The sequence below is a fragment of the Zootoca vivipara genome, chromosome 15 (genome assembly GCF_963506605.1).
Source record: "Zootoca vivipara chromosome 15, rZooViv1.1, whole genome shotgun sequence".
NCBI classification, from domain to species: Eukaryota; Metazoa; Chordata; class Lepidosauria; order Squamata; family Lacertidae; genus Zootoca; species Zootoca vivipara.
Window position 1 is genome coordinate 1,870,870 of NC_083290.1, and position 24,188 is coordinate 1,895,057.

Consider the following 24,188-nt stretch of genomic DNA (forward strand, 5'->3'; position numbering starts at 1 on the left):
TTTATTTTATTTTTCTGTTGGAAGCTGCCCAGAGTGGCTGCGGAAACCCAGCCAGATGGGTGGGGTATAAATAATAAATTAACAACAACAACAACAACAACAACAACAACAGCACCTTGAACTTGGCCCAGGAGCCAAAGGGCTGGTGGGAGTTTTCCAAAACTACTGGAGGGCCCCAGGCTGGCAGAGGTTGGCTTAATGCATTCTCTGCTTGTGTTCAGAGTGTCTGTGTGTGAATAGGCAGGCCTGTGTTACTGTTTCTGCATTTCAAGCATATCTGATGATGCAGACATTGTTGCCCTTGGTTGTCCCCTGAGCCGCTTACCACTCTCTCCTGGGCCTTTTCTCCTGGGTAGGCGAAAATCATGGCCAACGAAGAGAAGAAGTTTCAGCAGCACATTCAAGCCCAGCAGAAGAAAGAGCTGAACAGCTTCCTGGAATCCCAGAAAAGAGAGTATAAACTGCGCAAGGAACAGCTCAAAGAGGTAAAGCTCATCTCTTAGAAAGCTGGGGGGGGGGGACTGATGGCAGCAAAAGACCATCCATCTAGTCACCGGGCTGATTGGCAGTTAGAAAAAGTTTGCCTTTTTGTACAATTAAGACAATTATTCAAGATGCTTGTGATCACTAGCACTTTTGCTTAGCAGGGCTTTTTGAAATAGTGGTGGCAGTTGTTGATTTTTTTATTACCTGCCCTTCACCTTAAGGTCCCATGACAGGTTACAGCATTAAAAACAACTTAGAACCATAAAAATAAGGTGGATCCTAAAAACATGCACCTCAACTGTCAAAAGCCAGGAAGGAAAAGGGTGTTTGTCCTGTTTTATAGAGGTTTGACTCTTGCATTGTCCGAAAACCCAATTTTTTAAAATCCCTCTCTTTTCTGGGACAATGTCACCGCTGGCATTCCTGTAATATTGTACCTGGTCTAGCTTAGCCACTCATGCAGAAATTTGCCTATTACAGGCTGTGCCCGTGGAATGGAAAGCCTGTCCTTCAGCAATGATTCTTCTGTTCCCATAGATGTTTTTATCCTGGGTGTACAATATCCGTCCACGATGGCAGGGAACCCTCCGTTGGCAGAATGTCCCCTTCTTGCTGCTTCTCTGTTCCATTGAACCGTGTGTGCCCTCATCTCTGCACTCCTTGCAATACCAAAGGATGTAGATAGAGAGGAGCCTTCTTTCCTCCTCCCCTCCTCCCATCTTCCTACAAGCCAAGTTAACTCATATTATTTATTTATTCATTTCATTTGTATGCCGCTTTTCCACAAACAGAGCAGTTTATGACAAAACAGAAATGCATTTCAAAACAAAAACAATGTCATAATAATATAGCAAAACAACACAATAGCAAACATAATACAAAAAACAAACCTTCAGTACTACAAATATAACAAGATTCCTTAAGCAACATCCACCAACCAATAGCAAAAACAACAAGGGAGCTTGACAGTTTCACCTCGGTCCTAGAAACAGCCCCTCCCATTACGTTGCTCACAGTCCTCCTGCAGGAGATTATTCTTACAGGGCTTCCAAGGGCAGCAGGCAGCTCCCCTCCCATGATGTTGCATTGAACCCTGCCCCCTGTGACGGGAGACTTCCTGCTCTTGTTCCTTCCAGGAGCTGAATGAGAACCAGAGCACTCCCAAGAAGGAGAAGCAGGAGTGGCTGTCCAAGCAGAAGGAGAACATCCAGCACTTCCAGGCGGAGGAGGAGGCCAACCTGCTCCGGCGGCAGCGGCAGTACTTGGAGCTGGAGTGCCGCCGCTTCAAGCGGCGGATGCTGCTGGGGCGCCACAACCTGGAGCAGGACCTTGTCCGGGAGGTGTGCATAGGAGGGCGCCGGGAAGGGAAGGGAGGGCCCACACCCATCTAATCCAGCATCCTTTTCTCACAGTGGCCAAACAGGTACCCAAAGGGTAACCAGCAAAGAAGACCCAAGCACAAGAGTGCTCTCCCATCCTGTGGTTTCAAGCAGCTGGTGTTCAGAAGCATCGCTGCCTCTGCGTAACTACCATGGCTAGTAAACATCAATAGCCCTCTCCTCCTCCGTGAATTTGTCTAATCCCCTTTGAAAGCCACCCAAGTTGGTGGCCATCACTGCCTCCTGTAGGACTGAGTTCCGCAGTTTAGCTATGCACTGTGTGAAGAAGGACTTTAAATTTCCTGAGTCCTCCATCTTTATACACTGCTTGATTGTAAAAAACAACAACAGAGGTTTACTAAACAGATAAAACAATAGCATTATCATAATCAGCAAAAATAATTTGTTTTTTTGAAAAGTTATTAAACTAAAAACAGATTAAACCATGCAGCAGCGTTCTAGATATCTGGATAGGTTTGTCTAAATAAGGATGTTTTTAGAAGTCACCAAAAAGAATACGATGAAGGCACCTGCCTGATATCAACAGTCAGGGCGTTCCAAAGTGTGGGTGCTGCCACACTAAAATAAGAAGTTCTTACATATGCAGATAGGGTGTTGCACCTGTAGCAGTGCTGGATCTGCTGATTGAAGGGGTTGAGAGAGCATATATGGGGTAAGGTGATCCTGGAAGGCTTGACTTGACCTCTGTCCAAAGAGTTCAGGGCTCTGTACAGCAATAATCAAAACAACCAGCCCAACTGCAGATCAGGGTTGGAGGAAAACTGTGAAAGGATAGAAAAACTTAAAAATGCAATCAGTGGCCATTACAGATTGAGCAGCTGGATTGATGGTTGAGTAAAACAGCCATGTTTTAGGATGGGCAGAAGCAGGCCACATTTCAGAAGTACTCTCTCAGATCACAAGTCATAATTGTTCAGATTTATAAAGCTCTTCATAGCCAACAGCCATTGATGCAGTGTGAAATGAGATAAAATGGGATAAGGTACTTTAAAAACAAGATGAAGAACAATAGATAGAGGTGGTGGTTTGTAGCTCAGAGACCCTTTTTCCCTAAAGGGTGATTGGGCATTCATGGGAGTTGAGTCTGTTGGCAGCTCCTAGCTGTGGTAGCATAATGGAATCTCCATGTGCAGAGGCCATCTATCTCTGGCTGCGAGGGGACAGCTTCCCCCTTCCTCCCCTCCCCTGGCAGCCCCCTTTGCCTCAGGCTCTCTGACCCAGTCAGGAAAAGGCTTGGCTGGTCCTGATGTCCCCTCTCCTCGCTTCCCCTGAATGACTCCCCTTCTCCTTGTGTCTCAGGAGCTGAACAAGCGCCAGACACAGAAGGACCTGGAGCATGCCATGCTGCTGCGCCAGCACGAGTCCATGCAAGAGCTGGAGTTCCGGCACCTCAACACCATCCAGAAGATGCGCTGCGAGCTCATCCGGCTCCAGCACCAGACAGAGCTCACCAACCAGCTGGAGTATAACAAGCGGCGGGAGAGGGAGCTGCGGCGCAAGCATGTCATGGAGGTGCGGCAGCAGCCCAAGAGCCTCAAGGTGAGCTGGTTCAGGGGGTGGAGGTAGGCAGCCCTCTTCCCTTGGGCCCCATTGTGTGTTGCGGGGAGGCACTGCCCAGGACTTGTGGCATTCGGCCCATATTGAGCCCCTGGGAAGACATATTTGTTTCCTCAAGCTTTTAGTCTGCAGGCCGAAGGGCTGTTCCAGCAGCCCTTTATTTGCTGCCTTCTGGTGTCGTCTCCCCCTGCCTCTTGGGTTTAGAGACCTCTGGGGCTGTGTGATCCCAGGCTGCCTTCTGGGGCTCATGTCCTTTGCACAGGAAGCTGCCTTACAGTGAGCCCAGCTCATTGGTCCATCTATCTCAGTACATTGTGTACAGTGGCTTTCCAAGGTTTCAGGCAAGGAATCTTCCCCAGCCCAGCCTGGAGATGCTGTCAAGGAGTGAAGCTGATGCTCTACCACTGGGCTGCAGCCCTTCCCCCAGCTCCTCCTTTCCCGGCTGAGGCAGAACCCAAAACTTGCCCCTGGCGCTTTGCCTACCCCAGAAGATAGATGAGTGAGGAACCACCAAGCCGATTGTTTAGCCAGGAGTGCCAAGGGAAGGAAGAGTTGCATTGCCCACCAAAAGGAGGTCCAAGGCTCCAGCCGTCTTTCTGACTTTGCTGTCTCAGGAACAGGAAACTGGGTGAGGCACATGGGCCATGCATCTCTCCCTCTGGCTTGGGCAACTGACCAGAGGCGGCTCTCTGCACCTTGGTGACCCAGATCCTGTGCCAAGGAAAGCCCAGCTCAGTGACCTGTATAAATTATGCAAGTTGAGCGCATTTTCAAATTTCCTCCTGTTTACATAACCCCGTCTTATCTAGATGGTGTTGGGCAGGGAGGAGGGCAGGCGGCTCTCTGCAGGGCTCTGTTGCCTGCCTTCCCCTTTGGCCTCTGGATATCTGACCCAGCTTCCTCTCTGTCTCCCAAGCCCTGAAAAATATATGTGCTGCTACCAACAGGGTGACAGGCTCTTCAGGCCAGAAACTGCTGTGTGGCAGCTGAGGGCTGGCAGGCTGGGCCTCCCTTTCATGGTGTCCTGCGTGACCACAGTTGAAGGTTTTAAGTGGGCCATAGCTCAGTGACAGAGCGCCTACTTTGTATGCAGAAGGTCCCAGGTTCAGTCGCTGACTGTGTCTGCAGGTGTGGTTTGGAGAAAGCCCGCCCTGGCTGGGACCCTGGAGGGCTTCTGCCAGTCAGTGTCGACAGTACTGGGCCAGATGGACCTAGTTGTCTGGCTTGGAATTAAACAGCTCATCATGTTTCTTGCCAATACTCTTTTACGTTCTATTCTACATCTCCCCCTCTCATTTATGGTAAGGCTGCAGTAAGGTCTAAACTACCCTTAACTGACTCAACATACTGTGTGAGTGCATAAGGCAGCAGGTCTCTGCTTCTCCAGGGAAGCCTGGCTTTGCTTTCCCAGTAAAGCAGGGTCTGAGTTTGGGTTTGTCCCCAGAGCCTGTTTCAAGTGGGGCACTTCTCAGAGCATGTTCAGCGTTCTTGTCCCAGGGTGTGGGAAAAAAGCCACCAGCAGGCCTTTCGTGGAGGGGATTGTGCCGTTGGTGGTGCTGTTGGGGCTTCCAGGCTGGAGATGGCTGTGCAGCTTGAAGCCCATTAGAAACCCCTTGACATGGCAGGCATGTCCTCTAAGAAGGTTGCTGCAGAACCTTTGTTCTCCTCCCCTCCAGTCTAAAGAGCTCCAGATCAAGAAGCAGTTCCAGGATACGTGCAAGATCCAGACCCGGCAGTACAAGGCGTTGCGGAACCACCTGCTGGAGACCACCCCCAAGAGTGAGCACAAGGCTGTCTTGAAGAGGCTCAAGGAGGAGCAGACCCGAAAGCTGGCCATCCTGGCAGAGCAGTACGACCACAGCATCAATGAGATGCTCTCCACGCAGGCTGTGAGTTCCCCCATGGAGCCCTCTCCTTCCTGGCAGTGGGGGGAGGAGCTGTTCAGTCCCATAATTGACATAGAATCATAAAATAGAGTAGGAAGGGACCCTGAGGACCATCTAGTCCAACTCCCTGCAATGCAGGAATATGCAGTTGTCCCATATGGGGATCGAACCTGCAACCTTGGCATGATCAGCACCTCATGTATCCAACTGAGGTATCCAGGCTGACCAGACATGGTGTTGGTGGAGCATTGCTGAGCCTTGGCCACAGCCAGGGGCTGCCTCTGTGGGTTCCCTGGGAAATATTTTATTTATTTAAGCTATTAATAGACTGCTTAATTGCAGAATTAAGCCATTCTTTTTTGTAAGCCATTTTGAGGGTTTTTCCTCTTTCTTTTTACAATGAAGCAGTGTATAGATTTTATGAAATAGAAGCATTCATTCATTAAGTGGTTTGCATAAAAATTAAGAAGCAGAAGGTCATCAAGGTCAATGACCATTCATCCTAAAGATGGAGTACTTCCTTACAGTATCTGCTGAAACAGAAAAGTCTTTGTCAGGTACCTGAAGTTTCACTGGGGAGGGGAGGGGACGACTGTATAATCTCAGCTGGGAGGGAGTTCCATAGAATCCAACCCATAATAATGAATGCACGCCTTCTGGGGTATAGAAGCCTTGCGTCTGAGTCATGAAGAACTGCTAACAGACTCCCCTGAAGATCTCTGTGACAAGGCAGCGATAGAAGGAATTCTATCCTTATACTAATGTATCCTGGACCTAAGTTGTTCAGGGCCTTGTACATTAATGGAGGAATCTTGAAGCTGGCCTGGGAACACATGGGCAGTCATTCATTGCAGGCTTTTGAACACCAGAGTGAGGAGCCCTTTCCACCTCCCTCTTCCCTTCTTAGCAAGCCTCACAACCAGCTTCCCTCTCCCTCCGCTCAGTTTGTTTGTTTTTGTCTTGCAGCTGCGATTGGACGAGGCGCAGGAAGCAGAGTGTCAGGTCTTGAAGATGCAGCTGCAGCAGGAACTGGAGCTGCTCAACGCCTATCAGAGCAAGATCAAGATGCAGGCAGAGGCTCAGCACGACCGGGAGCTGCATGAGCTGGAGCAGCGGGTGTCCCTGCGCAGGGCCCTCCTGGAGCAGAAGGTAGGAGGGCAGGCAGCCTGGACGTTGGCACGTTAAATTAGGACAAGGGCACAAACACATACACACACACACAGCATTTTTCCACACTGAATTCTTCAGAATTCTGTCATTTTGCTTGACGTGCGGAAGAAGCCATCCAAGGTCTTGGGGTCTAGTTCACACGTAAGACTAAACTGTGGGACAACTTGTGGTTAACTCATGGTTTGTTAATCAGGCCATGGCTTTGTGCTGTGTTTGAACCAGGCAATAGACAGCAGATCTGTGGGGTACAAGGAAGTGGCCATGGGACCCCAGTCCTGTGGCCCAGCTAAGTTGGTGATGGTAATAATAGTAAAAATAATACTTATTTGCCACCTTTTCTCAAAGGAGCTCACAGCCATTGAGGTAGGTTAGGCCGAGAAATAGTGACCAGCCCCCAAGGTCTGTCCGCATTTGAACCCTGGTCTCTCCCATGTCCTTGTGCCGGACTCAAACCTCTACCCCGCCACGGTTTTCTTTGCTGTGCAGCATCCTACACTTCACCTGCCGCACCAAAGGCATAATAATACTATTAGAAAAAGCGCTGTTGTAGGAATGGCAATGTCCCTACACTAACACTGTCGTTGGTGACCCAGTCGCCCCACAGCAGTCGCTGTCACTGTATGGGAGGTGGGATTTAACCTCCATGCCTCCATCTCTACCCCTTTTCTCCCTTCACCCACCTGTCGTTAACAATGGTGCCATAGCTAAAGTGGCTGAAGTTACGATGCTGCAAACTTTCCTCTGCTGCCGTATCTTGGAGTTTAAGGTCAGCATAGGGAATTTGGTGGCAGTGCAACTTGAGATTAGGTTTGAGCTTTATGCTGTCCCAATCTTTCTCTCTCCCTGTGCAGAGTTACTAGTCTGTTTTGTGTGTTGGTGAGTGAGTGGTGGTTGCATTGCACGAGGCAAGTGGTGGAAGAAGCCCTCTACCTCTCTACAGTTTTTGTGCAAAAGTCGTTTTCTTATAGTGCAAGTACAGGGAAGCTTTTGGCTCTGCAGCTCTCACCAGCTCTCACCAGCCCCAAGAAGCACGGCCAAGGGCCAGGCAGGGCTGATGGCAGCTGCAGTCCAACAACATCTGCAGGGCCAGAGGTTCCCCCATTCCCTGTTTTATGGAACCACGCAACCTCTGCTGCCACCTGCTGGCCTCCTCCAGTGTGGCTCTAGGTATGTGTCTCTGTAAACTCAGTCCAGATCTCGTGGGTGTGAATGAAATTCCTGAAAATTGTGATACAGTCAGAATGCATTATAATGAAAACCAGCTGCCTTTCTGCATATAAAAGAAGCTCCGTGGTTCCCTTCCATTACAGAGCCTGAAATTAGGCCATGTCTCTGGAGAAACTGTCCCTCTCAGGGTCCAAAGACAACTCCAGTTTTTGGAAAGAGTCCCGTTTGGATTATGCGTGTGGCTGTCCTGTGACTTGACTCTTGACTTCACAACTTTTGACCCCTTTAACTCAAGCAGCTTCAGGGTGAAGTGGTGATTTATTTGTTCATTGAGGCGCATGCTGGTGCTTACCTTTTATTTTATTTTATATTATTTCATTTATAGCCCACCTTTTCCCCCAAGGAGCTCAAGGTGAGGCCTACATGATTCTCCTCCTCTTCTAATCCCCACTACAACCCTGCAAGGGAGGTTAGCCTGAGAGGTAGTCACTGGCCCAAGATCACCTAGTGAGCTAAATGACTGAGCAGAGATGTGCATCATTTTCCAATGCAGTCAAGGCCTTTTGCTTGTGTCTGTATAGAATCATAGAAGAGGTGGAAGGGACCACAAGGATGATCTACTCCAAAGGCCGCTTGCCGCCCACCCCCCGCCAACAAGACCCTGTGCCCTCAGAGATGGGAATGGGCAGGGGAGGGCTCTTAGTTGCTCCTCCACAGTGAGTCACCCCCAAGACAGCCCCTGGGAGTGAGCAGGGGTCTTCACCCAGGACACCCTAATTTGTCCGGATTGTGTGGATGTTGGGCAGAAAACCTAGGCTGGCAGCTGGTGAGCTCTCCCTTCAAGGCTTGTTTTGTGGCTTGACCTAAATCCTGTTCTCCAGGCAGCAGGTTCTGATTGCCCAACTTCTTTGCCTATTGTGGGGTGGAAGCAGCAACACCCTAATCCATTGCCGGAGTCTGTTAATAACTAACGTGTGCCATGATTGATGAGGGCAGGTGAAGCACCAGTTCTTGCAGGCCGAGGCCAACAGGTCGCAGTGTTTGTTAATATTGCGGTTTATGGTGCTGGGGAACAGCAGCACCTGTTTTGCATCAGCACTGCTTTTTCCACCACCTTCTAAAAGTCGCTGCGGGGCACCTGCTCGGTATTTGCTGTTCTGATCTAACCCCACCCCCCCATCTTCCCCCACCCCCACCCAATTCTGTCCTGCCCAGATCGAGGAGGAGATGCTGGCCTTGCAGAACGAGCGCACAGAGCGGATCCGAAGCCTGCTGGAGCGCCAGGCCCGGGAGATTGAGGCGTTTGACTCGGAGAGCATGCGGCTGGGCTTCAGCAACATGGTCCTCTCGAACCTCTCCCCAGAGGCGTTCAGCCACAGCTACCCGGGAGCTTCCAGCTGGTCCCACCACCCTTCTGGGGGCGCAGGGCCCCACTGGGGTCACCCCATAGGTGGTCCGCCGCAAGCATGGGGCCACCCAATGCAGGGCGGCCCCCAGCCATGGGGTCACCCCTCTGGGCCCATGCAGGGGGTCCCCCGGGGGAGCTCGCTGGGGGTCCGCAACAGCCCCCAGGCTCTGAGGCGGACGTCCTCCGGGGGACGGACGGAGCCGGGCATGAGCAGGAGCACGAGCGTCACGTCGCAAATATCCAATGGGTCACACATGTCTTATACATAATAGCTTCGAGAGGTCTGTCCCTGAGGGTGGCAAGTCCACTGGAGCTGTCTGCCAACAGAAGCTGCCAAGGGGCAACCCCACCCCCCTCCCTGGGAGCCCAGACCCGGGCAGCACGGACTCCGGGTGCTGACTGGCGAGCGTGTTCATTTCGGGCAGCATTTAATGTTTTGGGTTTACTAATTGGGATGTCATAGTATTTGGCTGCAGAGTCTCTCTTAGCTTCTTTAAGAAAAAGGAAAGATTATTTTAAAGAAAGCGGTTTGGAGTCTGGGAGAGAGGTGCAGCTTTTCCAGTGGCAAGGGGTCAGGGGAGGCCATTCTCTCTAACAGAGGGAAGGAAGGAAGGAAGGAAGGAAGGAAGGAAGGAAGGAAGGAAGGAAGGAAGGAAGGAAGGAAGGAAGGAAGGAAGGAAGGAAGGGTCGGTCTCCCCTATTCCAAGCTCCTGGTGAATTAGGCACATTGGGAGGGCAAACCCCGTGGGTTCTTGGTTCTCTCTCTCTGTATTTAAATGCCCCTCCCCTCCCCCTGCTTCATTGCTACGAAGGGACTCGGGGGAAGGTGTGCCACTAAAGAGAGGAGGTCCAGGAGGGCGAGGGGAACCGCGCCTGCTGATAGAAGCTGGGGGGGGGGAGAAAGGGGGCAAGCAGACAGCTCTGGACACTCCACCCCCCCTGCTGGCGCATGCTGTCTCCCCGTTGCACTAAGGTGAAGCCGCTCGCTTGGAGCACACCTGATTGCTTGGACAGAACTGCACTAGTCAAATGCACCTGCTAGAAACCTGTTTGCAGTTCAGCCCAACAGGCTGTGTTGTGTTGTGTGTGTGTGTGTGTGTGTGTGTGTGTGTGTATGGTTGTGTGGTTGCTGGAGGGGGAAGAGGCAAGGCCAGGGAGGGTCTGCTCTTTTCTAGCTTAATACTGTGACATCTCACGTTAGTCAAGCATCAGAACAATTCGCGAGGCGCCCGGGATCGCACCCCCTCCCCTGCCTGCCTGCCTGCTCTGCTCTTCAGAAACTTCTATATATATATATATATATATAAAAGACTTTCAAACCAGCCAGTCCAAATTTCCAGAGGTATTGTGATTGATGCCATAAGTTTCAGACATGCCATTTAGGGCAGGCAAGGAGATCTCTCTCTCCTTTCTGACACTACATATTTTATTTTATTTTATGCCAGATTTATTTGGGGGGGGGGGCTAACCTTGGGCTTGCCACAGTTTTTCCCTCGTTTACATGTAAAGCTGTAGCCAACGTGTTTCCAAGTGTGTTTTAGTTGCCATGGGGCGGGGGGGGGGGTTCGCCTCTCTTTCCCTGCTGCTGACCAGCCTGTTAAGCTGCCTCCATTGACGTTTTGAGTTCTCGGGAGGTGGGGGACCCCCCCACACACCGTTTTTAAAAGCCATTTGCAACTGCTTTTGGTGACCTTTTGCCCAGAGGCTCTGCTTCCAAAGAGCCTCTGTACATGCTCACACACACATATGTAGATTTCTGGGGCTGGAGGACAAGGTTTTTGGGAGAGCTAGACACACCCCTCTCCTTTTGCGCTCAGGATCTTTGGGACCTCAGTTGCCAAGGCAGCAAAAGAGGTACCGTGACTCAACCCCGGGGCTAAGCAGGGAGCAGCTTGGCCTGAGGTTACAAGGAAAGGAAAAGAAAGAAAGAGATTCTCACTACAGGAGCTGCTTCCCTCAGCTATTCTTTGTAAAAAAAAAATTAAAAAATCCCTTGCACATTTAAGCAAATGAAACACTAGCTAACTAACTCTAGAATTTTTTATTTTGCCTTTTAACACATCTTATAGGGCTCAGAATTGCAAGGTTTCTTCCGAATGTGTTTGGTGTCCAACGCGACATCCTTGTATAGAAAAATACTCTAATGTCTTTCACACTGCAGCTCAGTTCCTTTTTTTATCAGTGTGACTTCTCCTTTTTTAAAAAAAAATCTTAGCTAAATTAAAAAAACAACCACTCCAGATCCTCTCTCTCTCTCTCTCTCTCTCTCTCCTTCTTTCCCTCCCTCCCCCTCTCTCCCCCTCCAGATCTTTGGTTGATCATAGCACTGGGAACAAGCAGGAGGCCACTAAGCCAAATCAGCTCCTTCCAAGGGCGGGGGGGGGGGGAGAGGGATGGGTGAGGAGAATCTTGACTTGGGCACCATTGTCCTCCACTTAGCATATTAGTGACTCTCTGGAAAGGGTTGCAGTGGGCAAACCCCCTTTTGCCTATGTGTTCTGTGTATCTCCGTGAGAAAGATCTCAGTAGTGCTCAGATCCTTCCTAGCGAAACTAACTTAACAGAGAGGACAACTCTCATCCCTCTTCTCTTTTCCAGTTGACATGAAATTTGAACTAGTTAACTTATTTTTAGAAGGGGGAGGGGAGAGCGGAAAAGAAGAACATTGTCATTTAACTCCAAAAGGCCCTTCCACCCTAGACAACCTGGAATGGGTCTCCATTTCTAGGCAGTACCACATCAGTAACATGGTGCTAATATTGAATGTTTTTCTCTGGGTGGGGGCAAAGAGGGGAACACCTCTCGTTCCCAAGCATGTCCACAAACACACAGACCAAGGAGCAATGATATGAGCCAGCCTTGGCCAAGCTGGGACCCTCTGCCTGCTTCGGACTACAACTCCCATCAGCTGAAGCCGCTGGAGAGCCCCAATTTGGTGGGGGCTGAATTATGAGCGGTACTTGAGAACCCCCTCCCTGTCGCTTCATTCATGCATTTTTTGCTTGCATCGATGATGACATTTTGGGCAGGCTCAACACTGGGAGGGGGGGTGGGAGTGTTCTTTCCTAAAATCATCTTGTTTGTGTGATGCAAAACAAGGCCTGACTGCTGCCTCCTTCACCCCCCCCCTTCCATGCTGCCCCATTTCAATATTAGTGCTTTTTAAAAAAAGAGAATTGTGGTCTTGTACCCCACCCCACCCCCAAATGTATATCTCATCACGTGCCAGACCCTGGACTTATTCAAGGAATTAATATTTTAATTAAAATAGTTTGCAAAAACTGCATCAGATCCATTGGTCTAAATGGTGTGTGTGTGTGCATATTTGCAGGTGTGTGTGTGTGCTGAGAGGGCCTGAGCAAACCAGAAATCCCCACTGAGGGAAGCCATTTGCATTTTTAATTCCATCCGGATACAGGTTCTATTTCCTGTTTCCTGTGATGGGTCAGTAAGAAAGCCAGATTTTAAATTTGTGCTTTTTTTCCTGCTTTCTGAAATGATTGGCAAACCGGATAGATGTTTGAGAAAATCTCAACCTTCCAGCCGTGTTCTTCAGCCTTGGGTCCCCAGATGATCAGGGATGATGGGAGTTGTAGTCCAACAACTTCAGGGGACCCAACTTTGAAGAGCGTTGTGTGGTCTACTTGCATCCCTCCCCTTCCCCCCCCCCAAAAAAAGCTTGTTAGCATCGTTCATTCATTTCATATTTATCCCTAGAAGCTGCCTTCTGGTGTTCTCCCTCCCTCCCTCCCATTTATTTATTTTTAGCTGAAGAATCTGGGGCCCTCTAGACTTCTATGCACTACAGCTCTCGCCACGGTCCCTGTCCATTATCCCTGCTGGCTGATGAGTAACATCTGCAAGGGACAACAGGCTCCCCTCCCTTGACTTGTGGTGGAGGAGCATCTCTTCATCTTTCTCCCGGTGGCCTTACTCAGCCTTCTCCACAATGTCCTGACATCAGCAGTGGAATCTGCAAAGCCGCCTTTAGGCCACCTGGCCCCCTTCAAGAGCTTTGGGCAGGGCGGGTGGGAGTTGTAGTTTAAAACATCTGGAGGGCACCAGGTGGGCAAAAAGACCGTTGTAAAGGAACAAGTCCAAACTGCAACTGCCTTGAGCAACAGGAGCTGTAGGAGCAATTTCAGGTGGGAGCCTACCTTCTCTTTGGGGCTTTGAAGCAGCTTCCCTCCTCTCTATACATTTTTTTGAGAAAATAAAATCCCACCGAGTTGCCTAGTCCAACCCTCTACTATGCTCTCCAACTTCCTAGCTTTCTGTTTTGAGGGTGGTAGAGCCAGAGCAGTCTGGCATCTTGTGACATCTGTTTTTTAAAAAGCCACAACGCCCCCCCCCCAATAAAAACCCTGCAGGTCTTGTAAATTTCTTTTTAACCCACTAGAGGCTCCTGTAGTCAAGGGACTTCAAGAGATGGTTCCTTCCCAGGAGGTTGAAAGCTGACTCAGAAGGACACCTCTAGGTGGGTGTTTCACGTGGCCGATTTATTTCTATTTCCTTTCCTCTTTTCACATTAGCTGCGCAACCGCAGGCCCTCTGATCCTAACAGCCTTCATCCTGTGCTAGGACGGGCAATGCCACCCCTGTGCATCACAGCCCCTCACCTTCTAAAATGCACATACGTCTCTTGGGGCTACATTTTATAGAAAAATCCTCACAAGCACATCCCATTTTATAAACACAGGCTCTCAGTTCTGTAGTTACATGTTCTGTATAGTTACATGTTCTGTATAGAGTAATGAACTCTCCTCTTTGGCAGCTGCTGCCCGCTGTCATGAACCAGGGTTTGAGGGAGGGGCACCCTTCAGTCTGCATCAGGTTGATTTGTGGGGGGGGGAGACCCCCGTCTCACCTTGTAGATCACCTTATGAAAACTGGCTGTTTTGGAATCTTGTAAGCCAATGTGTCTGAAGGAGAGAATGAAGAGGTCTAGATCGTTGGTCTTCCGATTGGTGGGTTAGGAGCCACTACTGGGTTGTGGCCTGATCCAAGGTGGGTCACAACAGAAGTACTACCACCACCCAAAGATATGGTAAAAGAGAGAAAGAAATGGGTCCCCAAATGCATGTTTGCATTGGGTGGGTCTTAAGTCTGAAAAGGTTGGACGTACCTGGTCTAGATTGTGTTTGGATAGAGACCATCGGTCTGATTTCTAGACTTTTGCAGCCAGTGCAAAGTTTGTGTGTGTGTAAGAGCTAGCAAGTACAGTGGTACCTCACAAGACGAATGCCCTGCAAGGCAAATTTTTCGCAAGACGAATGCATCTTGCAATCTGATAATGAGTCGCAAGGCAAATTCGTTTTGCGAAAAATTAGTCTTGCAAATTGTGGTTTCCCATAGGAATGCATTGAAATTTAATTATTGTGTTCCTATGGGCAAACCCAGGTGGCGCTGTGGGCTAAACCACTGAGCCTAGGGCTTGCTGATCAGAAGGTCGGCGGTTCAAATCCCTGTTCAGGGTGAGCTCCCGTTGCTTGGTCCCAGCTCCTGCCAACCTAGCAGTTCAAAAGCACATCAAAATGCAAGTAGATAAATAGGAACCGCTATAGCGGGAAGGTAAACGGTGTTTCCATGTGCTGCTCTGGTTTGCCAGAAGTGGCTTTGTCATGCTGGCCACATGACCTGGAAGCTGTACGCCGGCTCCCTCGGCCAATAATGCGAGATGAGCGCGCAACCCCAGAGTCGGTCACGACTGGACCTAATGGTCAGGGGTCCCTTTACCTTTACCTTTATGGGCAAAAAAGTAAATTTCGGTGCATTCCTATGGGAAACCGCGATTCGCAATACGATTTTTTCGCAAAAAGAATTGACTCGCGGAACGAATTAAATTCGTCTTGCGAGGCACCACTGTACCAAGATAATGCAAACTTCTGAATCGATAAGTCATTCCTCTAGCAGAGAGGTATTGAGAGGGCATGGATGAGAGACCAGTGGTGGTTCTGGTGGGGTTGGACTCCCAACAGCCAGAAGGGTCTGTGGGCAAGGAAGATGGGAGTCCCGACGACATGGGGGGGCAGGTTTCCCATCCCTGCAATGGGGGCACAAATGAAACACTGCCTTAAAAAGTCCCTAGAGGTAGATGGTCCCACATACAAAAGCAAGGGTAGCTGTTTTGAGTTCTCTAACTTTTTGGTAGTAATGCAGCAGATAAATTGGAAAGTGACCTGGTCTGGCTTGGAAGCTGAGCTGTGGCCTCCTGCCCTTCAAACCCCACAACCCCAAGGGCTTCCTTTCAAAAAAGACCTGGCCCTGGTCTTTTTAAAAACATCCTTCGGGTCCTTGGAGGAGACTTCACCGTAGCTCAGGGAGGACATATCTGAACCAGCGGCAGGAATCTCTGAGCCAGGATTGCTGTTGATTCTTCCCATCTCTCAATATTCCTTCTAAGCTTGACTGCCTCACAGTGTTTGAGTCTGGCTTACTCTCGCCAAGCAAGGATCATTTTCTGGTGTCCGATTCCGGTTGTGTAACGAATGGAACATCTGTCCCTTTCGGAAAAACCCTCCCAGCTGTTGTGGGAGCCCTCTCCCAAAATCTTAGGCAAACACCTGCTCCCAGAGGTGTTTGATCTGCAAGCTTGAGTGCCTCTTAGCAACCAGTCCCTTCCCTAACCGTGGATGCCACTCCAGGCTAGGTTCCTAGTGGAGGATGGGGTGCAATATGTGGACCATCCTTCTGTAGCAAAACCTAGTAGTTTTAACACATTTTTAACTTCCTTTAAGCAATTTTAAAACATTTAAGCCTTGTTTAACCCAAACATCCATGTTGACCTCTCCCCCCCCCCCAGCCAAACGCAGCCTGGTCTTATTGAGGACCAGTCTCCTGCTATCAGGAAGCAATGCAAACATTGAAAGAGGATTTTACTTCGCCACTAGCCCCTCATCCCTCCTCCTGCCCTCTGATGCATAGTATCCCTGGCAACTCATTTAGTGGGAAAGGAAATGTGTTTGCTCACCTATAAAGAACAATCGCAGCGAGTTGACCTGAGTGACGGGAGCATATATGTGGTTACCCTTGAATTCTGGAAAGTCTCCCCTCTCCTTGCCGCCTTTTTTTCGGTACAAAATGTTTAGATCGGCGTTTCCCAAACTTGGACCCTGGACTACTTGTTTTTGGACTACGATTCACATCATCCCTGACCACTGGTCTTGCTAGCTAGGGATGGTGGGAGTTGTAGTCCAAAAAACAGCTGGAGACCCAAGTTTGGGAAACACGAGTTTCAAAAGATTTCATAAGGTGACTCTTTATCCAAACTCAACATTATATGGGCTTGAGGAAGTTTAGGGTTGTATCCAGCTGAGTTTACTCAAGACTACTCAGTTGAAATTAATGGGCCAAACTTGGTCCTGTTCATTGATTTCAGTGGGGCTACTCTTGAGTAGGGCTAACATTGGATACAACCCTTTGTGCCTGATTCCCAAAATTTGGGGTGGCTGGATTCTTTCTTGTCTGTCTGTTTTAAAAACAAATATCCTCTTAGCTGTGCCATTTTTTATTTTACTTTTTACAAGGTGTGGGAGACATTTGCCCTTGGATTCAAGAGAGGACAAAGTCCTAAAACCCAGAGCTTTAGGGAAGCAGTGGATTGGATAAAGCCCCATTTGCTTGCTGTTTAAGCCCAGAATGGCAGATTTCTATGGCAACTGCTGGCTCAGCAGAAAAGCTGAAAAGACTAAAGCTAATGAACGGAAACTTCCAAACTCTGATTTGCAGCAGAAGGGAGTTTTTTTAAAAAAAAATAAAATAAAACGGGGGAGAATCCTGGCTCAAAGGCAGCGATATGTAAACTCTTGACCAGTCTGCAAGTTGACCTTCCCCTCCATTTTCTGTTTGTGTGAGGAGATGCGAGGAGCTCTTACCTGAGCCACCCTCAACTTTCCTGTGAATGATTGTGCTACTGAGGCCCCCCTGGCCTCTGCCTATCAGGTTTGCTTGAGAGTAAAAACGGGAGTTCTCTCGGCACCTAGGGTCCGACACTGACTCAGAGAAAGAAAAGAACGTGGCCAGCTGGACCCTCTGATAGAGAATGTGAGATCTAGCAGGAGGTGGTTTTTGCAGGAGCGATGGGGAATTGAGCATTTCACCTGTAAAGATGTGACTGTATTATGGCAGAAGGTGTGTTCCTGCATTTGCACAGTCCATTGAAAGCACGTCACTCCCCCCCCCCCAAAGAGTCTTGGGAACTGTAGTTTTGGAAGGGTACCGGGAACTAGCTCTGGGCAGGGTGAACTAAAGTTTCCCAAAGGGGAAGCTTTAAATGTAGGCAGGGGAGAGAATTGTTCCCTGGATACATCTGGTTCTGTGTTGGTGTGTGGGGCTGAGTTGACCCACAGGCCTTGAGAAAGCAGTGACTTTGGTGTCTAGCAAATGTGATCGCTACAAAAAATGTGTGCCCCTTTGTTTTTCCAGCTTAGAGAGTAGGTTTGATGCAGATGGTGTGGAGTTTGTTTTTACCCTCCAGTACACAACCCCACACGCAAAGAAGCTACGTTGGCTTGAAATGGGTGTAAAAACACTAAAAGGTTTCTGTTCTTAAAATAATGAACACATCTATTGCTCCTGCCTGCCTCCTTACATGAAACTGGCCCAGGGGGTGGCCCTGTCCATTGGCCTCCTCCTCCTCCTCCTCTTCCTCAGACTCAGTTTCCCCCTTGTCAAATTCAGCAGCAGGGAGGAGGGGGACAGAACTAGTTGGCCCTACCTGTCTTTGGCTCTAGCGCCCCCTTCTGTTGGGCTCCCTGCCTTCCGCCCTACCAGTCTCAATGGGCACCAGCAATCACTTCTGATGGGAGATTAGTGCCAAGAAGGAAATGACTTTGTGTCAAGTGTGGTTTTTTCAAGCGCCCGGCTCCTCTTCGCATTAATCGGACAGGTGGGCAACTCTGCCCGTCGTCATCTTAAGGCCTCCGAGGCGAGAGTGTGAGTTGTGAATAGTGTACATTTGACATTTAGAAGGAAAAAACAACAACCTGAAAGCTTGCTTGTATCGTGAATATTACTTTAAAACAAAAAGCGAGACTTGATTTCTAATGAACTATTAACACAACTTTGGTGTAAGTTTTATCCCACTTGGGGTTCAACGAAAGCATCTTGAATGTATAATCTTCCTCCTCCTGACTTGTAAGCCATAAGCATGGCTTATTCTGCCAGTGGGATGTTCTATTTATTAATTTGTATAGTTAATTCCCTTCCTCCTCCTGCGTTCATGGCTTTTTAGTCTGGGTCTGAAGTTAGGGTCTCCCTGACCCTGCCTACCCCCTCCCCATTTAAATAAAATCCCATTTTTTACATTACAATTATGGCATTTTCAATATTTTTCAATGCAATCCTCCTGTCTTGTTTTTATTTCATCATTCCCAGTTTGAAGCTTACTCTGCAAGCCTTCTGGTCATTATCTCTGACCATTGGCTCTCCTACCCCCCTAAACAGACCATCAGTTGAAAGGAAGAAGGAACCGAGCAAACCCAGGGAGCAGATTTGCAAATGGGAAAAAAAGATGCCCACTTGTAGTTGTGGATAACTTTGGGTTGGTAGAATAGGTTAGGCAGCAAAATGTTAAAAGGATCCCTTGGTTTCAGGAGAGAGAAGTGATGGATTGTGGGGAGGGGAGATCTCCAGGGGTCATTCTGGCTTTTGAGCATTGAAAGCAATCTTAGAATTGCAGAGTTGGAAGGGACCCCAAGACTTATCTAGTCCAACCCCCTGCAATGCGAAGTGGGGCTGATGGGGGCTGTCAACCTAGAATCATAGAGTTGGAAGAGACCACAAGGGCCATCCAGTCCAACCCCCTGCCAAGCAGGAAACACCATCAAAGCATTCTTGACATATGCCTGTCAAGCCTCTGCTTAAAGACCTCCAAAGGAGACTCCACCACACTCCTTGGCAGCAAATTCCACTGCCGAACAGCTCTTACTGTCAGGAAGTTCTTCCTAATGTTTAGGTGGAATCTTCTTTCTTGAAGTTTGAACCTGCCATGGGCTGATGGGAATTGTAGCGCAAAAAAAATAAAAATGGAAAAGAACCCGGTTGGCAAAAGATGGCGCCCAGGCCCACAGTAGGTTTTTATTTTTTAACGTTTGAGTCCACACCTTCCACCCAGATTCCTTAAAAACATTGGGGCAACCCTTCTCCAGAGCCAACTGAGCAGCCGGTCTTTTGGGGGGCAGAGAAGATCCAGAGGAACCCTTTTTAAATGGTGTCAGCCTGAGCTCATCCATCCTTTGACCAAACCTCCTCCAGTTTGTCTTGGTTTCACAAAAGATTGAGGTGCATTTGTTTGGCTGGACAGTTGTGTTGGAAGCTTCACAGCTTCATTATTTTGGTTTGGGGGGTTTTGTTTTTTAAAAAGCTTTATCCATAGCAAGTCAGTTGCACGCAAGTCTAAACAAGGACCATGTTGTCCCCCAGCTGCTTAAGGCAGAGGCTTTGCCTTTGAGACCCAGCTCGAGGTGTGCATTTTCGCCGGCGGGCAAAGCGAGCCTCTCTCCTCGCTCTCTCTTGTACAATACTTCTCGTCAGTATTCCCGTCTTTTCTTCTGGTTCAGGCGTACACGATAGCTCATATAACCTGTATTAATTGTATAGATTGTGCATTTACAGCTGTTACCAACCAAGTTGTTTGGGGGGCAGTTGGGGGAGGGGGAGGGAAATCAAGAGAACAAAAAGAGGTGATATGTAATATTTTGTTTGTAAGTATCCTTTGTATCATAGCAAAGGAAATGTTTAAAAAAAGAGAGCTGTAATAAAGTAATTTTAGTAGACGGCGTCTCTGCTTCGGTTTGTTAACAGAGGTCAGTATGGGGCTGGAATAATGGAATCGTAGAATTGGAAGAGCACCCCAGGGGTCATCGAGCCTGACCCCCTGCAATGCAGGAATCACAGTCCTCTGGTCAGCTGCTACAATGCCCATCTCTGCCTACCCCTCCCTCTTAAAACAGGGGTGGGGAATCTTTTACAGCCCATACAGGCCAAATCTCCTTTTTGGGGGGTCACATGAGAGTGGTGGGCGGAGCCAGAGGTAAAAGTGGGTGGGGCAATGCATGCAAATTTTTACCTTTGCACAGTAGGCTAGTGTTTCTGCACATACACAGGTAAGCAAGTTGAAGGCAACATTTCCAGCCAGGCAATAAGTTTAATGAGGGTGCACAGATAAGCTCACAAGCCAAATTTGGCCCCCAGGGCACAGGCTCCCTACTCCTGCTCGCTCTTATTCTCACAAGAGGGACTCAAAAGCGCTTTACATCAAAAGCAGCTAAGAACATCAATAAGAATCTGAACCGTAGGTGGCAAGAGAAAGGACGGCCGCTGTTTTCTTGCAATCCTGGGCTGGGGGCATTGTGGCAAGTTGAAATGGCAACCCCCATCTGCCCACTGCGGCCCCGTCCACAGACAGCTGGAGGGCGCCAGCTCAGGGAAGGCTGTTCCAGATTCGCAAGAGCAGGTCGAAGTAATCCACGATTTCCCAACTACAGATAACAGATTCTTTACTAAGATGTCGTCATGGACCTGAGCAAAACAAAACCAAGCACACTGGCAGCCAAGTATCATAATGTACAAATGGGTTGTAAGACAGAAATGATGTAAAGCAACGACAGCCGCAATGCTCAGAGATTGAATGAATAGGAAGTCAGAGGGTCATCTAGTCCCACCTTGTTCAATGCAAGAATTGCAGCGAAATTCAGCTGCCTTTAAGGGCACTCTAGGCAAGAACGATGTGGGCCAAATATTCTGTTGCTCCCTTTCCGCAAGGACAGACCCTTACATCCCTTAAAATACCCAGCCCATTTGCCCTCGAGGTTCCGGTTCCGGTTGCTCCAGGAGTCGTGTGCAGCCTGTTGCTCTGTCACCGTGTGTACGACCTTTGCCAGCTGAAGAGGTCGAAGCCAGGCAGGGCGGCCCCCCTGTTCCGCAGAGGGCCGCGCCGCCGGCAGCAGCGATGCTGGGCGGTGGCTGTCCTTCGGCGGGGCTTGTCCTTCATCCTCTCTTCCCCTCGGAGAAACTCCGCCAAGATCTGCAGGTACTCCAGCACCACTGCGTTACCCCAGGAGCCTTTGAGATCCTTCCCGAGGAACCCGCAGTGTCCTCCATGTGGACTCAGCAGCAGGAAGAAGAAAGGGTTGCTCTGGAAGAGCTCCCACGGGATGGTGTCCTCGGGAGCCCCCCGGATGGGGTCATCGGCGCTGCAGAGGCACAGGACAGGCACGGCCACCTCGTCCACATCCCGCAGGGGGTCGTTGCTGGCCCAGTAGGTCTCCCAGCTCATCTTCCGCTGTGGGCAGAAGAGGGCAGCTTCAAAAGCTCGCAAGGAGCTGCTCCCAAGGACCCCGTCCAGCTCCGCCACCACCTCCAGGGCTTTGGCATACCTGGAACACAGAGAAGTGGGTGGGTAAGCTTTTTTCAGGCTGGGGTCCACATTTTCCAGGGGGCCACATGCCAGGGGTGGGTGAGGCCGGAAGGGAAAGGAGGCTGGTTTCTGCACACACCCTGCTTCTCTATCCAAGGGGCACCATCAGAGTTCAAGGAGCTCATTGAGATTTTTAAGCACAGAAGGCAAGCTTCCTAGGTCAGGACAGTGGCCCATCTGGTCCAACGTACTATGCTCAAAGCCGCCACCCAGATGCCTATGGGAAGCCTGCAAGCAGGATTCGATCTCAAGAGCAGCTTCTTGTGTGGTTTTCACCTCCTGCTTTGGAGGCAGAGCAGAGCCAGACAGCCCTCTCCTCCTCCATTAATTTGTCTAATCCTCACTTAAAGCCAACCAAGTTGGTGTCCATCGCTGCCTCCTGTGGCAGGGAGTTCCACAGCTTAACTGAAGGAGTTCCTTTTGAGCGAGTGCCAGGGGTGCCAACCCTTTTCATCACTTCCCACCCTGGATCGGTTTCCCCCACATGAAAGAGGGGGGCACCCACACTTCGCTTTTTGAAAGGCACCTGTGTAAAAGTCAGATCCTGTAGATTTAAATCTGGGCTTTGAAGACCACAAAGCCACAACAGGAAGTAGGGAAGAGTGTCAGTCTTTCCACTTCCTCCATCACCCCTAGGAACTGAAGGGGGGGTAGAAACCGCCTTCACCACGTAATGACCATGGGGTGGGGCAGTATGTGTGTTAGGGGGCCTTTAGGAGTTTTATGGGTGCCCCTGTCACCCAGGGACGCGGGTGGCGCTGTGGTCTAAACCACTGAGCCTCATGGGCTTGCCGATCAGAAGGTCAGCAGTTCGAATCCCCCCAACGGGGTGAGCTCCCATTGCTCGGTTCCAGCTCCTGCCAACCTAGCAGTTCAAAAGCACATCAAAGTGCAAGTAGATAAATAGGGACCGCTCCGGCGGGAAGGTAAACGTCGTTTGCGTGCGCTGCTCTGGTTTGCCAGAAGCGGCTTTGTCATGCTGGCCACATGACCCGGAAGCTGTATGCCGGTTCCCTCAGCCAGTAAAGCGAGATGAGCGCCGCAACCCCAGAGTCGGTCACGACTGGACCTTATGGTCAGGGGTACCTTTACCTTTATGTACACCACCCAGTTCAGGCTACTGGCATGCGGTCAGTGGACTAGGGAGACTAGGCTAGTCTTCTAAATGTTCCCCTCGTGCCCCAAACCTGGGAAGCTTCTGCCCAGCTTAGGGAGGGAGGCATGATGCTCATGTGAGCAACACCAGGCCATCAAGGCATCATGCTTGTAACATGCCCCCCCCCAATCTCCCTCACTGGCCCCTCTGGTCCTAATTGTTCCCCTGCAAAAAAAAATCGCCCCATACCACTGGTTCAGGCCCTATTCCAGACCCTCCAAGTGTCCATGTTTTCCAGGGACAGTCCCGCATTTACAGAAGCCGTCCCAGTTTCTGATTTGATCCCTTTATGTCCTGCTTTTCCTATTTTCATCGGAGAAATGTGGGAGGGCGTGCTATGGCAGAAGCTTTGGAAAGTACCCACCTGCTGATGCTCCTCTTCTGGGGCAGGAGGAGGCTCCATTCATACAGCCAAGGAAGGCCAGCCTCAAACCAGTCCTGGGCCTTCAGAATGGGCGAGACGCAGGCAGCGCCACACAGGTAGCTGGACGAGCCCCATTCGCCCAGGTAAGAGAGCAGCAGGCCTGACCCTGACCCTTCGCTCACGGCAAACAGGGCGCTTCCGGGGTGCCGGAACCGGATGTATGCCACTGCCTCTTTCAGGTCATCTGGGTCGCCAAAGGGCTGCAGCCTGGGGGTGGTCAGTGGGCAGCCGTTGTGCCCACGCCGGTTGAAGATGACCGGATAGTAGCCTTGCCAGAGGGCCAGTCGGCACAGCTGCTGGACGTTCCTGCTGATCGCGCCAGTGGCGTTGGGCACCACCAGGAGAACCGCCGCGTCAGTCGCTTTCCTACCTCCGTCCGCGGGCCCGGCCACCCAATCCAACGCAACGATTCCCCCGTCCGCCAGTTGGAGGTGGTCCCTGGAAAACTCCAGTGGGCGATCCGGGGGCCACAGGAGCTGCACGGCAGTCTGCAGGTTTGGCCACCGCTTCCAGGACCACCGCTTGGTCTCCAGGTGGGCAGAGCGGCAGAAGCTCTTGACCAGGGCCTGAGCGAGGGCAGAGGGCTTGCAGATGAGGCGGCAGCCCCCTACAGGAGACCCCCGCTCTTCTCCCAAAGGGACCCCAGCAGCCTTGCGCTCCTCCTCTGCGGGTCCCCATCTTCGCGGCCGCCTCTTGCCATCGGTGGATCTGACGAGAAGACCCTGGGGCCGCCAGAGCCACCAGGTGAGGAAGCCCAGAAGGATGCACCCCACGGCCCAAAAAACCATCGCCTCTGGGCTGCTGGGGCCTCAGGCAAACGCCTCACTAGAACTTGCTGAGAGTCTGGCCAGCTTTTTCTGGAGCGAACTGGTGCTTGGTTACTTAAGCAAATAATTTATTTGTCTGAGGGTTGCTGGGGGGGGGCAGGAAAGCAGGGGTGATGGGTGTTGTTCCTGCAAGTGGGTTAACCCTTCTGCTTCCAGAGCTGTTCACCTTCTGCTTCCAGAGGCCCAAAGGGGGATGATTATCCTCAGTGCTTTTTCCCCCTGGGGGTATATAAAGGTACGCAGCACAGACACCTTTTTTTCCTATAAGAAAAGAACTGGTTAAAAATCT

At 50.2% G+C, this 24,188-nt stretch overlaps 2 protein-coding genes across 4 annotated transcripts in view; one reads left to right on the forward strand and one right to left on the reverse strand.

Moving 5' to 3' along the window:
* TAOK1 (TAO kinase 1) overlaps positions 1 to 13,427 on the forward strand; it is a 61,473-nt gene extending 48,046 nt beyond the window's left edge. For all 3 annotated transcript variants that reach the window (XM_035139109.2, XM_035139108.2, XM_035139111.2), the window contains exons 15-20: positions 357 to 485; positions 1,623 to 1,826; positions 3,186 to 3,425; positions 5,120 to 5,332; positions 6,296 to 6,478; positions 8,882 to 13,427. In XM_035139109.2, coding sequence (XP_034995000.1) covers positions 357 to 485; positions 1,623 to 1,826; positions 3,186 to 3,425; positions 5,120 to 5,332; positions 6,296 to 6,478; positions 8,882 to 9,343 — 1,431 coding nt within the window. In that variant the 3' untranslated portion in view covers positions 9,344 to 13,427. The remainder of the gene's footprint in view (positions 1 to 356; positions 486 to 1,622; positions 1,827 to 3,185; positions 3,426 to 5,119; positions 5,333 to 6,295; positions 6,479 to 8,881) is intronic.
* A 7,364-nt stretch (positions 13,428 to 20,791) lies between these two features.
* Positions 20,792 to 23,860, reverse strand: ABHD15 (abhydrolase domain containing 15). Its single transcript, XM_035139952.2, has 2 exons — positions 23,013 to 23,860; positions 20,792 to 21,451 (listed from the first exon to the last, which is right to left on the reverse strand). Exons 1-2 carry the CDS (start codon positions 23,858 to 23,860, stop codon positions 20,932 to 20,934), a joined length of 1,368 nt encoding a protein of 455 aa, XP_034995843.2. The 3' UTR covers positions 20,792 to 20,931.
* Positions 23,861 to 24,188: the final 328 nt, after the last annotated feature.